General features: G+C 31.4%; 1 protein-coding gene across 2 annotated transcripts in view; it reads left to right on the top strand.

The window, feature by feature from the left end:
• LOC118935427 (cadherin-related family member 3-like) overlaps positions 1 to 16,381 on the top strand; it is a 116,761-nt gene that overhangs the window by 80,164 nt on the left and 20,216 nt on the right. For both annotated transcript variants that reach the window (XM_057504456.1, XM_057504455.1), the window contains exons 18-19: positions 6,439 to 6,580; positions 6,752 to 7,005. In XM_057504456.1, coding sequence (XP_057360439.1) covers positions 6,439 to 6,580; positions 6,752 to 7,005 — 396 coding nt within the window. The remainder of the gene's footprint in view (positions 1 to 6,438; positions 6,581 to 6,751; positions 7,006 to 16,381) is intronic.

Raw genomic sequence — 16,381 nt, 5'->3', positions numbered from 1 at the left:
TAAGTACTATCTCCCTGTCTTCTGAAAGCCTATAAAAGTCTCTTATGATTTAGCAAACTTATTTTCTGTAAGTTTAATTTAAAAGTGCTTTATCAACAACTATAATATTAGCTTCTTGGGATTAGGCACTAATGTCATATATTATTATGTTTTCACACAATTTCTAGAACAACTTTAAAAAGTATATAAAAAAATAAGGGAGAAATGTGGCATTCACATATTAATCAAGTATAAAAATCAAATGAATAATCATATCTGACTTGATTGTGATTGTTTATAGTTCATGATGTGTGATCAAAACCAAAAGTTTCTGTGATGACTGCCCTTGTACTGTTCACCATGTAAGAACTTATTCACTATGTAAGAACTTCTTCACCATGTAAGAACTTGTTCGTTATGCTTCAGAAGATTGGAGACTGTTGAGAATTAGGCTTGGGATTGATGAATGATTGTGCATTGAGTCCCCTATACAGAATTTTATTGTTGTAAACAACCATTTGATCAATAAATATGAGAGATGCCCTCTCAAAAAAAAAAGTATATAAATAATTTTAATGGAGATTCATATGATTGATTATATGCATAATTACATACAAACTTATTAAAAAAGCATGCTTAAATTTAAAATTTTTCATTTAGCAGAGAGCATTTTACATTAAACAAATAAACAACAACAAAAATCACACTATTATTGCCCAGTTTAGGGGTGTTGGAAATAGTTAATTTGATCTATTGTATGCCACTATACCATAGATGGCTTCGGTGGTCTCCTTCTTTCCAAATCGTGGTTTATGCTTTTTTTTCCAGAGATTATAGCTATGCTTACCTTTATGTATAATAAATGCAATATTGTCCTCTGCTTGTTCTGAGAAGCAAGAGAAAGGCCCCATCCTGTCTTTACACAAAAACATCTTCTCTACTCAACTGTCCAATGTCTTTAAAATACAGAATTAGAGTTTTAGAGGATTTTTTTTAACTTAACATGTATTAGCATTTATATATAAACTATCCCTTTAGGTGTTTAAGATACTGACTTAAATTGTTTTTTTAAATGATAAGGCTTTAGTGTCATGTAGTGGTGGGAGAAGACATGAGTGGTTAGGAGGAGTTTGAGTTAGTTATGTTCTAAAAGCCCACTGTGGATATTTCTGTGGAATCACAGTGAAAGAGTTAATGACTTCTGATACAGATAATCTCAAAGTTTCTTCTAACTTTCAAAGTCAATGAAATAATTTGGGTTTGTATTAACTGATAACTGCACATATTTATATTTTTAATATAATGTATAATCAAATCCTAATTGTATAGAGTATTATATATGGTTATATAAAATGCTAATACAATGCAAATAATTATATGAGATTGTGGCAACAATTTCCAACTTTATGACCTCCTTACTTCTTCTATAAAGTATTTCAAATACTATCATATGTCCTCTGAATTTTAACAATAACACATTTTAACACAGTTTTTTCTAATTGTTTCATGTTTCCCAGGACTGCCTTATCAGATGTAAACATGCCTCTTGAGTTTATGTTCTATGTTATACATTAATTTAATTATTGAAGTTCTATTTAAAACTAAAACATTAAGTGACTGTAGATAATATAAGGTTGATTATATTAAATAATAATCTCAAGAAGAATGAAAGGCTAGTTTGTGTTAACAAAAATTTTAAACAATTATTTATCTCAAGTAATGTATAAATGAGAAATGATTGTGTTTGTAATAACAATTTTGCAAAGGTATAAGTATTCTTCACTTTTGAAGATGGGTTTGCTCTTGAGAGGTTTTGTTAAAATGTAGTTAAAAATACATGACTTACAGTGTGACTCATCACTAGACTTGATCATTTTGTGAGCTGGAAAATTTACAAATGATTTTTGCCCTATTTGGTAAATTCAGAATTTTTTTTTTTGGTGTGTAAGAGTATATGGATGAAAATTAAAATTTGAACAACTTGTCTCAAACCTGTGTGTGGTATAATTTGTAGAATATTCAAAAGGCCTTTGCCATTTCCTGGATATTATTTATTATCTTGTCAATCTGTGAAAAGCAAGATTTTTAAAACACTTTGGATATTATATAACTCCATTTGTCCCTCATGAATGTCATGAATATTCATGCAAATAATTGGCTATAATTTTAAATTAGATATTAAAGACTTACACCTACTCTATAAGCATTTCTGTGAGAGATTGTCTTAGCTAAAGATACCCAGGTTCTTAATTTCCTCTTGTAGAGTAAATTGTTAGTTTTATTATTTTATATGTACTACTGTTTTAGATAATAAGAATCAGTATGGTCTCCGTGTTAGAGTGGCATGTTACCATTAGAAAATTTGCTTTTCTTAGTTAATTAAAGTTCCCATTTGACTGTTGTCATTTAATTGCTATTTATATTAAAAAAATGGTTCATAGCTGCCCAAATAGTCTGAGTTTACCTTATTTTTTTTTGTATTTTAACAATTTTTATTTTATTTGTATTTTAACAATTGATACACCCTCTATACTTTAAAGGAAATTATTCTATCTCCAGAATGTAAAGTAAAACTAATAATCAATATTAGATGTATAGATAATAAAATTCAAGAGTACAAGCAATAATGATATGAACTACATTAGCTTGCCTTATTATTTACATTTTTGTGTTGCTAGTTAAGAGAAAGGCAAAGTATTACCTATCCTTCATTTTCTTAGTAAAAAGAGCTTTTTTAGCCATTAGCATTTCTAGAAGTTTAACTATTCTAAGTAAATAACACTTAGGAATGTACAAATAGCTAAAATTTAGTTTTCCTCTCTTGTATAGACTTTGATTGAGCAAATTTCCATAATCCAATAGTTAGATTTCTAATATTTAATATTTTATTTGGGAACATTTAGAGAAGTGAATATGCTACATTATCCTGTAATTGGAGCTTCAGTTAGCATAATGATGGCCTTTTGCCAAAATTAATTCTGACAAGCAACATTGGCATAATATATTAAATGCCAAGCTACAGAAACAGCACCCCAGAAAAAGGGGCTGATGATTCAAGCTTGGCAGAGTCTCCTTGTGCTCAACATTAAGAACTAGCTTACAGGCTGGTCCAAGTGTTGGAAAAGGAAGAATTCTTCCTTGCAACATGTTCCTTGAGTTCAAAAACATAATGGAGATGTGAGAAAGACTGTTGACAATTACAGATCTAGAAAACAAGGTCAAGAGATGAACTTGGAAGCTACCAATAAATAAAAGCCATAAATGATCATATAATGATTTTTTTAAAGTTTTTAGATACTTTCTATCTGAGGACCATTGGCCCTTATCCTCTGTCCTTCTCAGTAATTTTTTTGACTCTGCTTAGGTTTGTTAATTTCTCATTAAAGCTATGAGATGAATAAATTTTTAAAAGTAACAAACTTCATAGGAAAATTCATGAGTAATTTCAATTCAACTCATGCCCTTACCGTTTGATCTTGTCCTTATAACCACAGTTTTTTGTTTTTTTTTCATAGAGCTTTACCAATTATGGTCTGTAAATTCACGCTATACTGCAGTGATGGTACTATGCTTCAACATCCATAATAAAACCATCAGAGGTCCTAAGTGTTATTTTATTCCACTTTAGAGTGAGACTTTATAGTAATACATTTTCTTATATAATCTTTATGAAAGAGCTACCACATATTCAATTAATAGTATTATACTCCAACATATCCGTTTTATTTCACAAATGAGTAACTTGAGGATAGGGGAAAAAGGTAAATGAATGAATGAATGAGTCCAATAAGAAAATAAGTGTGAGACACGAATTTTTCATGGAGAGAATACATCATACAATGCTGCGGAGGTTAAGAACCCTGCCAGTTTTGAGCATCTAAATCGTCTTGGCTGTTCTGCAATCACAGGATCTGAGCCACTGGATACAGATATGTATATTTGTGTGTGTGTGTGTGTGTGTGTGTGTGTGCGTGTGTTTAGTTATATATTGCTACATATATATGTTACATATATATAATACCTCTATAGTTTACATCAAACTATCCATCCATAACTGAGCAGTCCCACTCTCAAAAGGAGGAGACCTGCACAGACCACTTGGTCCAGATAATAGGGCTTCCTGAAACACTCACTCCTCTTACTTCATGTTGGGTTAGTAAACACTCATTACATAGAAAGAATATCATCTTCCTGGTATGGATTTTAGAGGTAATGTGATATTTTAATAAAGCATTACTGAACATGACATTTCTAGATACTACTGAGTAGAGTTCAGTGTACCTGAATATTAAAATGATATTCTCTATTACCAAAATAGTTTTTCTGAATTCACATATTATATTCCAGGGAAATCAGAATATAAGTACATACAATAATACAGATAATGATGAGAAAAAAGTTTATTTTGCATAGCAATAACTTCCACCTACCATCTTAATATATGCACTGACTATCCATTTCTGCAAAGTTTTCTTTTTGTGCCTCCAATGTCTTTTCTGTATCTGGTTTTATAAAGGCATTTTTCCAAAATATGTCTGTGTGTGTTTTTCCTTTTCACTAAAATGGAAAAAAATAATCTAATAGGAAAAGAAAGAAAATTTATGTTGAGTACTGGGAAATATTTTTTTTTTTCACAGAGAAAGAGGATTAGCAATGTCTGTTACAGGTGAGGAGAGGGGAGGTATTTGTATTTAAAATGTATTGTTTTTGTAACCAACATTTTTCTTTAAAATGTTTAAAATATGTTCAGTTAATTTAAAAAATACTGTTTGAATAGTAAGAGGAAACTATTTGCGATTTTAATAAAATTTCAGCTCAAATATGAGGAAGTTATGAAACACATAAGAAAATTTCTTAAACTGGAAATGCTTTAAGGGCGCAAAAAAAACTGAACCATCATTTAAAAGATAAAAAAGTTCTCTTGCAGTTACTTCTCACCATTCCAGAACACCTTTTAAAGAGTAGAAGGGACTTTTTATGATAACACAGAATAGGTTAGTGTCATAATACTATAAACTCTGGTTATGATTATGTACAAAGCAGTATTAAATTGAGAGACAGTATAGAACGCAGGTTACAAGCGTGGGTTCTAGAGATACTTGTTTTTGAATTCCAGTTCCTATACACTTATAGCTGTCTATGCTATTTTATTTCTTTTCACTTTCTGTTTTAGGATAATAATATTACATATCATGGGGTAGTTATTATTACTTAAACAGCTGTGAGAAATTGTGAAAGAACAGATGCTCTCTCTTTCCCTTTCTGGATTATTTTTGAAGAGGGAGACTGAGACTAACGAGGATTCATTTTCAGGGAAATATGGTTATCAAGGCTTTAATTTTAAAGGTATTTGTACTTAATTATAGACTAGAACTTAAATATTAGCAAGTGTCCTTTATGGCTTCCAATGAGCAATCTAACAAACCATGCTACATTGCTGGAGAGAAAAAAAGGAGAGTAGAATTTGCTTTGCAATCTCAGGTGGCTTCAAAGGAACTGACTTCAAAACGAAGGCACCCGAGGATGTTGAAGAAATATTACTAAGGAAAAGAAGGAAAGCATAAATAGAATTAGGCATTTCATTTTCTTAAATCAAAGACATAAAATGATTTCATTTCACATTCCATTCTGACAAATTGGTAGTCTTCATTGAGTACTGCTTTGAAAATATCTCTGAGATGATGTTTATATTCTTCAGGAGAGTAGATGGATTACAATGTCTGTTACAGGTGAGGAGAGGGGAGGTAGTGGCAAGCAGTTCATCAGACACTTTTCTATTCCAGATTACAGAGTAAAAGAACCTTAAAACTGGAACATTCCCAGAGATAATATAATTCTTCTTTCAATCTAATTGTTAGAATCTCCCACATGTTTGAAATATAAGTCACATGGCCAACTAGATACTGAGTTTCTTCAGAACAAAAAACTAGGAAGAACAGGTTGAATTTGCAGGCAAAAGTACTTGATTCAATAAAAATGATTATTTTGAACAAGTAAAGTTCTCCAATAGTGAATATGCTTCCTTTTAGGTAGTCAGTATCCCTTCTGAGGAATTGTTTAAGAGAAGGCTTGACATATCTTTCCTGAATTAAATGGAAGGGATTAGAATAGATAATTTAGTTTTCAATCTATTTTTAGAATTCAATAATCTCATGATTGTTTTAAGTAACTGTCCCAACAGTATTACACAGGAAATAGACATTTATTAAAAATTAATTCCTCATTCAAAAAATTCAAAATAGAACATGGACTTTACTGCTGGATAACCCCAAACATCAAAGTTTTTATAATGAAACACTAAAATGTAGTCTTCAAATGTAAGTTAATTATGATGAATTGTAAAAGTGTGCTTGAGCAATACTGTGAAGGTGAAAATAGTAAGTATAAAAATTGAACTAGTATAGGTATGGCAAGATTTTTAACACATACTCTAAAATAGATAATGTTCTTGTGTTATAGAATATGAATGATGAGCCTCCTGTATGTAACCCACCACATCTGGAAACTCAGATTAATTCTACAATTAAGATTCCTTTTATTCAGCTCAACTGTTCAGACAAAGATTCTCCACAGGAAGAGCTGAGCTATTCAATTGTTGGAGGTAAGACATGATTTCAAATAAGTCACTCCTATGCTATTTAAAAGATGCCCATGTGAGATATTTTATAACTGTTGGAAAGATATCATGAAACATATTTTTAAATAAGAACTTAAGTGAGACAATAGAAATAATAGAATACATAATGCAGTTTTATTACCTCATCATTCTCAGGAAATACAAATAATCAATTCACACTTTGGAGACAAGGTGTTGATCCTCCTTCTCTGGCCACCACTCAGAATTTCCAGTATGATGTGTATCAAGGGATTCAGGATCCTATGACTTTCCAGCTACTTATTGAGGTTACTGATGAATTAGGTGGGAAAAAAGCTAGTCAACTGTCAGCCACTGCAACAGTCATAATTCACGTATTTCCTTGGACCACACTGCAGCCAACTTTTTCCACAAAAACAACTACAGCTACAGTAAGTACTTAATGATGAAATATAATTCTAAAGTGTGAATTATTAATAAACACAGAATGTATTTGGGAACTCTTGTAAGAGTTATATTTTGGCAATGAAAGACAACAATGAAACAGTTACTTTAATACATTAGAATTCATACCATCAAAATTAGGAGAAATTATTGTAGCTATCAGTTATTATTTTGAGTCAAGGCAAATACATCAATGTTAATAATTTTCATAGGCCCTTGTGCTAGTATTTAATTTATATTCTAGTAATTCAGTTGACTCTCATTATAGTATACTTTTCCCTATTAAAATGAAAACTCATGAAGGTTTTCTTATATACATAGCACCATATAAGGTTTATAAAAATACATGGCATTTGTCTCCTTTAAAGATATACAGTCCCACTGGAAGACAGGTGTTCATTTAGGATAATTTAAATATATAATAGACAGTGTCAAATAAAAGTGAAATTACTTAACTTGAGGTTGAAAATAAAGTAAGTTTATTTGGGCTGAGATAGTAAGTTCTCCATAAATAGAGGAGGGAAAAATAATGTAGTTCTTGAAGAACAAATATTCTTTTTCTTTTTTCAAGTACATAGAAGAAAACTTTGTAAGGAGAAGGAGTAGAATTACCCTGGAAAGAATATAATAAATTCTGGGGAATGTTGAGAAAGCAGTGAGGCTGGGGGCTAGATTTGTGTCAGGAAAATGAAGCTCACTGTGGATATGAAAAATATTTCAGCATGGGACATCTTGAATGTAAAGATGAGAAGTCTGTATGATTAAGAAGACAGAAATTTATAGCATTTTCACAGCAGACTCACAGCGTCTCATTAACATTGCTAATGTGGAAATAAAGACAAAATCAATGATGTGATAGAACTGGTTTGTGTGGAATATGCTGTTTGATTTCAAACAGGTGGAGTTTAAACAGCCAAGTCGATATTCATATCCTGCCCTTACTAACATTATTATGATGTTCTCTATATAACTGAGCTAACAAAATGAAAGATATTTGAATTAAAATAGCCATCTGTTGAACAAGTCACAGAAAATTCCTCCCATTGCTTGACTTCACAGTCAAGAAGTTTTGCATTAGCTATACAAAATCATCATAATGCAATTTGAATATTCTTGATCCAAAGAAAACAAAAAAATTGGATTACAGTGGTGTAGGACTGGTAATGCTCCCAAGTGCCTAGCAGAAGGAAATTAAAATTCTCTCCATGGGAAGGTAACAGTATCCTAGGCCTCCAATTATTTCTAACAATTTTTCAATCCAGTAAACACTACATGATTAAATATAGTCAGGCACATGAGAAAATAAGATGCCATAACCAAGAGGCAACAAAACCACAAAAAGCAGAAACAGATTCATAGTAATTACAGAAATTTTTAAAAACTAACTGTAATATAATTATGCCTATTAAGTTCAAGAGATATAAACCAAGTTTGAAATTTGGTTTGTGGTATTAGAGACTATGAAAGTAACATAGAATATTTGAAAATATATCAACTACATCTAGAAATTAGAAAAAAACAATTAATGAAATTAAAACTTGATCATATTGGCATACAGAATATGTAAACACTGTGTTTGACAATTATGAAATATATGTTTTTTGAACATTTACAAAATTTGATCATATATTAGGCTATAGAGCAAGTCTCAACACATTTCAGTTGATTGAAATCATGTTTGGTATTATCTGTGATCTTAAATAATTATGCTAAAGATTAAAGTGAACAGGTATCTAGAGAATTCACTATATCTTCAGAAGACAAGGGAATAGAAAATATTTTGAAATTGATAAATGAAAATACTGCATAATAAAACTGTGGGATAAAGTTAAAACAGAAGTGAAGACAATGTATTTCCCCATAAGTATCATTTTAACTTCATCTCCCAAATTTTAGTATGTAGTATTTTTGTTATCATTCATTTAAAAATATTACCTATCTCCTTAACACTTCAACTTTTCCCTCTGTGTTATTTAAAACTGCACTTCCTATGAAGTTAGAAATAAGACAGCACAATAAAACTCAGAGAAATTTTTAAAATAAAATAATGAGATAACTAAAATTAATGAAATAGAAAGCAAATATATATAGCAAGGTAAAAATTAATTATGTGAACATAATAATAAAATCTACATTACTCTGAGGAGGTTAATAAAGACAACAGTGAAATCATACTATACTAATGTCAGGAAGAAAAAGGGAACGTCCTTAGGTCTTGCAACTCTTCAAAAAAAGAATCCTAAGAGAATACTCTGAAGGATCTTGTCAATAAATTTGATTTTTAAAAAATCAGGGTGAAAGAACTTACTTTATTTCCAATATAAAATACAGTAATTAAGACAGGAGGGCAGAATAGAGAGTTCAGCTAATAATCCACAATATGAACCTATGATTTATGTGAAGTGTGGCACTATAGAGCAGTGCTAAAAAGATGATGGGTTCTGTAAATACTGTGGGACAACTGGCATGTACAAGGACAAGATAGGAATGATCCCAAACCTAAATTAGGTCCAGATGGATAGTAGACTTCAAGTGGCAAGAATAAGCATATGCATCAAATTTTAGAAAGAATATAAGAGAATACCTTAATAATTTGGGGGTAGGAAAAGATTTATTAAATAAGAAAAAAAATACCCAAAAGAAAATTTTTAGAAAATTGAATACATTAGATTAATAGAAATTCTTATTATGGATGAAATGATAGGCTATTTGACTATGTGACTTTTGCTTCAGAAAAATTTAGTGGAAAAGATTAAGTGTAAGCAAGTTTAAACAAAAATGGGCATAAATTGGCAATCACTGAGATTGTGTTATGGATATCAGGTGGATTATTGTACTTGGTTTTAAACTTCCTTATATATGTTAGGCATCACAAAAAAATCTTGTATAATAATTGAAAAGGAAATAATCCCAGATGCTTATAAACTTTGCTAAACTATTAGCATTTAATGTGCAAATTTTTCCCCAAGTAATCCTCACAAACAAAATAGTCTCACTTACTTTGTAGCCTCACTAAAGCTGTCTGCTTTGGAGCTTTTAATAATATATTTTATACAGTCAAAATCTGCAGTTTATTATTTTAAGCATAAATATTCTCCTGGTCACTCTGTAAATTGCTCTTAGTCTCTTCCCCTACCCCAGGATATGTGACCATGCAACTTTTTTTCACATTCTACAAATATATATTCAAATCATTTGATAAATCAAGTAAATACTACATAAGACCTAGCTATAACATCAATAATACTATAGGATTTTACAGCAACATTCCAAACAGTTAAAATGTATTGTTTTCCATTTCTGGCTCAATATGAACCTCATCTATCTATTCTAAGTCTTTCTTATCTGCTGGATCTTGCTCTTTTGGGAGAGATCATTTTAGCCTGTACCATGGTGCAAAACAATCTAACATATTAACACATGGATTTCTACACTGAAATCCCTGATTAATAAAGCAAAATCTAGCAAAGAAGAACAGTTGTAATTAAATATAAAATACAGAATAAACAAATTCTGCAGCAAGATGTGAAAGGATTTTTAGATTTGTGGTTGAGTGAAATTGTAATCTATATAATTCTCTTGGCAAACTACACTAAGCTTGCTAAAAGCAGCAAACCAATTAATGCTACCTGGAAGTGATTACCAACCTGTGACTTAGGAATGTACTCCCAAGGATTGTGACAAATGGTCTGTACTATTCTACATAAGCTATATCAGCTTTTATGTTTATACTTGTACCTAAATAATACACACGTATCTACAGGGAGATATATGTGCCTCTCTTTTCAAAAAGTACTATTAAACCAGAAGTAACCTTAGAAATGCTATAGTTCAATGACCCATTGTGCAGGAAGAGGAAATGGTACCTAAACAGGTTATTTATAACTTCCATTTTCTTGAGAGTCAGCAAACACATGCAAAAGCACCTGCTTATCTTAAGATAGGTTTTAAAAAGCTAATGTTTCTAGAGGTTTATTTAATATATTACTAAGTAGCTATTATTTATATTTGAGTGTTATAAAATTATCCTATAAAGATAAAGATCACCTATGTCTCCAGATATTTGTCTAATTTTCAACTGCATTGCTTGCCAAGCTTTGTGTTAGTTGTTGGAGTACAAAACTGAATATGTCAGAGAAAACCCTTCTAGTTATAAATAATAGAATATCCAACTCAAAATACTGAATCCAACTTAAATAATGAAAATTCAGATTCAGAAAAGTAGTGGGCAAAATTTGAAGATTTCTGTACATCATCCTAAGTAATATGAACTTTATCTTCCAATCAGAGAGGACCTAAAGAGATATTTCAACAGAGGGTGATAAGATCAGCTATATCTGATAAGTGTGAGTGATTTTAGAATAAGTGTTAAGAAAATATTAAAGGAAGATTGGTGAATGGAGAAAACAGTATCCATGAAACCAGTTGCGATCGTTTTTTAATAATCCATGTAAAAGAGGTAGGCTTTGAAATAAGGCAGTGATACTTAATGTGGAGGTGAAGTGCTACATGTGAAATATACAAACACAATAGAATTCACAATTTACTGTGTTGGAAATTTGTGTACTATATCGTGGGAAAGAGAATTTCTCTTGGGCTTTAGCTGTTATTAATAGACTGTAGGGTTTTTTTAATTATAAGGCAGATCTAATTTAGAATGTTGAATGAGATATGAAAACTTTAAAACATTTCTAAGTGGTTAGAATATACTGCCAGAATTTTATCTGCTTCTAACATATAACTATAAAATCCCATTGCAAAAGTAGAACATTCTTAAAGCTAGACTGCTAACAGTGTGTGTCTATGAGTTATAAAGAAATTAAGGCCTGAGAATAAAAAACTTAAAGTAGTTAAAAATGAATTCAATCATATTATAAATATTATAGGAGACATGTTCAGCATGAAATTCACATAAGTGTATATTATTTTTCAAAATATTCTTCTAGGCTCTTGAAAAAAAAATAAGGCATTCCATAATTGTAATCTAGTGAAGACATTCAATAAAGACCTCTGCATATTTTACAGTATCAAGTATGGTACTTGATAAGTTAAAGGAAAATGCCATATGCTATATGAGAGGTATGTAATTGGTATATGGGCAATGCCATATAATATATGAGAGGTATTCTTAACTGGTGGTAGGAGGGATTCATGAACTGTTGGAGAATCTGATAAAAGCTGTGGTTTCTCTCTTTCTTCAGAATAATACACACATATACTCACAGATTGTAAAACTCAACATGGAACTCAGATTAAGAAATCCTCCTGAATGAAAACAAGGGTTTATTAATGCTTCTGAATTTGTAAAATAATGTTCCCATGAACAAAATATATTTATATTATTATAAAGTAAACAAAGCAATATAAACCACTAAAATAACTGTAGAGAAAACTTTACATAATACATTCCTTAAATATGTTAACTCTTAGCATGCTGTTATAGATAGTACAATAAGTAAAATAACACCTTGAAGCTTAGAAAGGCAAATAGGAAGACTTCCTTTTATCTTAAATGTAGAAAGACTTAAAGAATTTAATAATAAATAAGCCCAACTCTAAACTAAGTAAAATAAATAGAACTGCTGGAAATTGTCTCCTTATTAACATTTGTCTTTGAACCCCTACCTCCCTATTCAGAGGTCCCTCTCAGAGCAGGTAGAGAAGAAGAAAGAAATTAAGTCATGTTTCATGAACTGAATTAAACTTGTCCAAGTCCAGATCAGCTAAAGAGACAATGAGGTAACTGGCTAGACACCATTTCCTGCAAATATAATCCCCAAAGAATTATGAATCAAAATTCCTGAAACTATCAGCATGCAGCAAATTGAATTCCCTAATAAAAAAACAATTAATATCCATTTTCAAAATACAGATGATAGTAGAAATCTTAAATCATACTAATTTATAGCTATGTTTTTTTTACTCTGATTTGAGCATAAATAGTGCAGAGGGTAAAAGTAGAAAGGAGAAAGTCTCTATAAATAACTGTCTAATCTTTTCATCCATTTATCCTGGCAACCTATCCATGTTTAATGATATGTATCTATACAATGAAGTTTTTTAACCAACCGATGATGACTGAAAAAGGGGTATTCAATGCATAGAGTAACAAAATAGGAATTGTTCAGTGTGTTTCATTTAATCTGAATTTGAAAACTAATCCTGGGGATATTACTATGCTTTGAGATGAAGGGTATGTCTTTATAACTTTTCATGTTTTCTACGCCATTGTGCTCACTGAAGAGGCATATTACTTTCCAAGGCTGCCTTTGACTCATCAAAGATCAATCGTTTACTAGCATATACCTCACAAGATAATTTCCAATTAAATATGTCTGGAAATTTGTTTTCATCTGGTAATTTGGAACAGTGGGGTGTAGGAGCTGGCTTGTTTAAGCTAATGAGAGTCTATTGTTAAATATTCAGAAATTTTGTGGTCTGGCTGTAAGCCTGTAGTAGCTTGAAATTAGTTATGGTGGGAATATTAACCCTACAGAAATTGGTACATGCTACACACTAGGATACTTGTGTTTTATTTTGTTTTGTTTTTGCTTTTTAAAGTTTACCAGCACACTATTGGTCTGCCCATCTTATTCTTTAGTAGATCTAGGAGGGCAGAAGAAATTTAAAATGGGTCGGAATGAGATTTAAGAGAGATTAGTAAATACTTGTGTATGATAAGTAAAAATTTAGCTACCCAAAAATGAAAGAGAATTTACTCTGCTTTCTCACCCCTCATTTCAAAGAATGAAATAATAGAGAACTATACCCATATTTTTATAGGTCAGAGTATCCATAGATGACACCAGCACTTTCTGCTGACCTGGGTCTAATCTTCACATTTCTATCGACCCTCAAAACATTTTACTTTATTCTATGTTTAGAAGTGACATGAATTATGTAACTGTTGGGGCATTTATTTCCATGTTTTTTATGTGCTACAGTTATATGCCCTATAAGAAAACAAATTCTATGAATAAACAGTGAGAATCACATTTTACATTCATGTATTTCTTGGTCTTTGTGTCCATCTGACTCCCAGTAAGAAACAGACATAAAGTAACAGAAGACTTATGGAATGAATTATTTAAAAGGTGTAGGCAGAGGTAGGGAAAACCAGCATGGCATGACTCTGCCTACCACTTCCTAATCAGATTACATCCTAGAAAACTGATATATAATTTCCTTTTCTGATTCTACTTGACTATGCTATTGCCTAAAGTTATATGATACATCTTCCTGAGCAACTAAACAGAAGAGCTAGGGTTTATTTTTAAGGAAAATAGTGTCTTACCTAATTAAAAAGAGAAAATGACTTATATTAATTTCTTGATTGGTGGTTTATATGCGTTAGGAAAGAGTACACTTATAAACACCCTTCTTCATATAGTAAAAATATAAGATTGTGATTTCATCACATGGACTGAAATTCATACATGGAAGTCCCCAAAGTTGTGATACCATTTCCAGTTAAAAAAATCTGTAACTATCTGTTATATCTGAGTTTCTTATGCAAGAACACTAAATCAAACTTTAAAAAAAGCTAGTCAAAAGTACAAGTATAAAACACTGCTCAGATTCATGATATGGATTTTTAATTTTTTCATGTGACATTTCACATACTTGAATATTTAAGTATATTGATATTAATTTAACACTATTTCATTTTAAAATAAAACAATTTTCTTTGGAAACAGTATAATTGATTTATTTTGAAGTTATGTATAAATTACAGATCAATAATGTATTTAATATTTTACAAAATATAAGGCAAGTCACAAGGACTTTAAGAATAATAAAATGGTGACATACAAATTTAATACACAGAAATGTGTTGCATTCCTATACACCAATGATGAACTAGCAGAAAGAAAGAGAAATCAGAAAAACAATTCCATTCACAATTGCATCAAAAAAAATAAAGTACCTAGGAATAAACCTAACCAAAGAAGTGAAAGACCTATACTCTGAAAACTACAAGACACTCATTAGAGAAATTAAAGAAGATACCAATAAATGGAATACATCCCGTGCTCTTGGCTAGGAAGAATTAATATTGTCAAAATGGCCATCCTCCCTAAAGCAATCTACAGATTCAATGCAATCCCTATCAAAATACCAACAGCATTCTTCAACGACCTAGAGCAAATAGTTCTAAAATTCATATCAAACCACGAAAGACCCCAAATAGCCAAAGCAGTCCTGAGAAGAAAGAATAAAGTGGGAGGAATTACACTCCCTGACTTCAAACTCTACTACAAAGCCACAGTAATCAAGACAATTTGGTACTGGCACAAGAACAGACCCATAGCCTAATGAAACAGACTAGATAGCCCAGATATAAACCCAACCATATATGGCCAATTCATATACAATAAAGGAGCTATGGACATACAGTGGGGAAATAACAGTCTCTTCAACAACCCATGTTGGCAAAACTGGACAGCTACATGCAGAAAAATGAAACTGGATTATTGTCTATCCCCATACGCAAAAGTAAACTTGAAACGGATCAAAGACCTGAATGCAATTCATGAAGCCATAAAACTCTTAGAAGACAGCAGAGGCAAAAATCTATTGAATATAAACATGAGCAAATTTTTCCTGAACACACCTCCTTGGGCAAGGAAAACAAAATAAAAAATGAACAAATGGGGCTACATCATGCTAAAAAGCTTCTGTACAGCAAAGGACACAATCGGCAGAACAAAAAGGCATCCTACAGTATGGGAGAATATATTTGTAAATGACATATCTGACAAGGGGTTAACATCCAAAATATATAAAGAACTCATATGCCTCAACACCCAAAAAGCAAATAACCTGATTAAAAAGTGGGTGGAGGATATGAACAGACAATTCTCCAAAGAAGAAATTCAGATGGCCAACAGGCACATGAAAAGATGCTCCACAGAGCTAATTATCAGGGAAATGCAAATTTAAACCACAATGAGATATCACCTCACACCAGTTAGGTTGGCCAACATAGAAAAGAATAGGAACAACAAATGCTGGCGAGGATGCAGAGAAAGGGAGACGCTCCTACACTGCTGGTGGGAATGTAAAATAGTTCAACCATTGTGGAAAGCAGTATGGGGTTCGCCAAAAAACTAAAAATAGAAATACCATTTGGCCCAGGAATTACAGTCCTAGGAATTTACCCTAAGAAGGCAGTTTCCCAGTCTCAAAAGGACATACGCACCCCTATGTTTATCGCAGCACTATTTATAATAGCCAAGAAATGGAAGCAACCTAAGTGTCCATCAGTAGATGAATGGATAAAGAAGATGTGGTACATATACACAATGGAATATTATTCATCCATAAGAAGAAAACAAATCCTACCATTTGCAACAATGTGGA

This window comes from Manis pentadactyla, chromosome 7 (assembly GCF_030020395.1).
Source record: "Manis pentadactyla isolate mManPen7 chromosome 7, mManPen7.hap1, whole genome shotgun sequence".
In the NCBI taxonomy this organism is placed as follows: Eukaryota; Metazoa; Chordata; class Mammalia; order Pholidota; family Manidae; genus Manis; species Manis pentadactyla.
The sequence above is the reverse complement of the archived record's forward strand: the minus strand, read 5'-3'. Positions and strand labels throughout refer to the sequence as shown.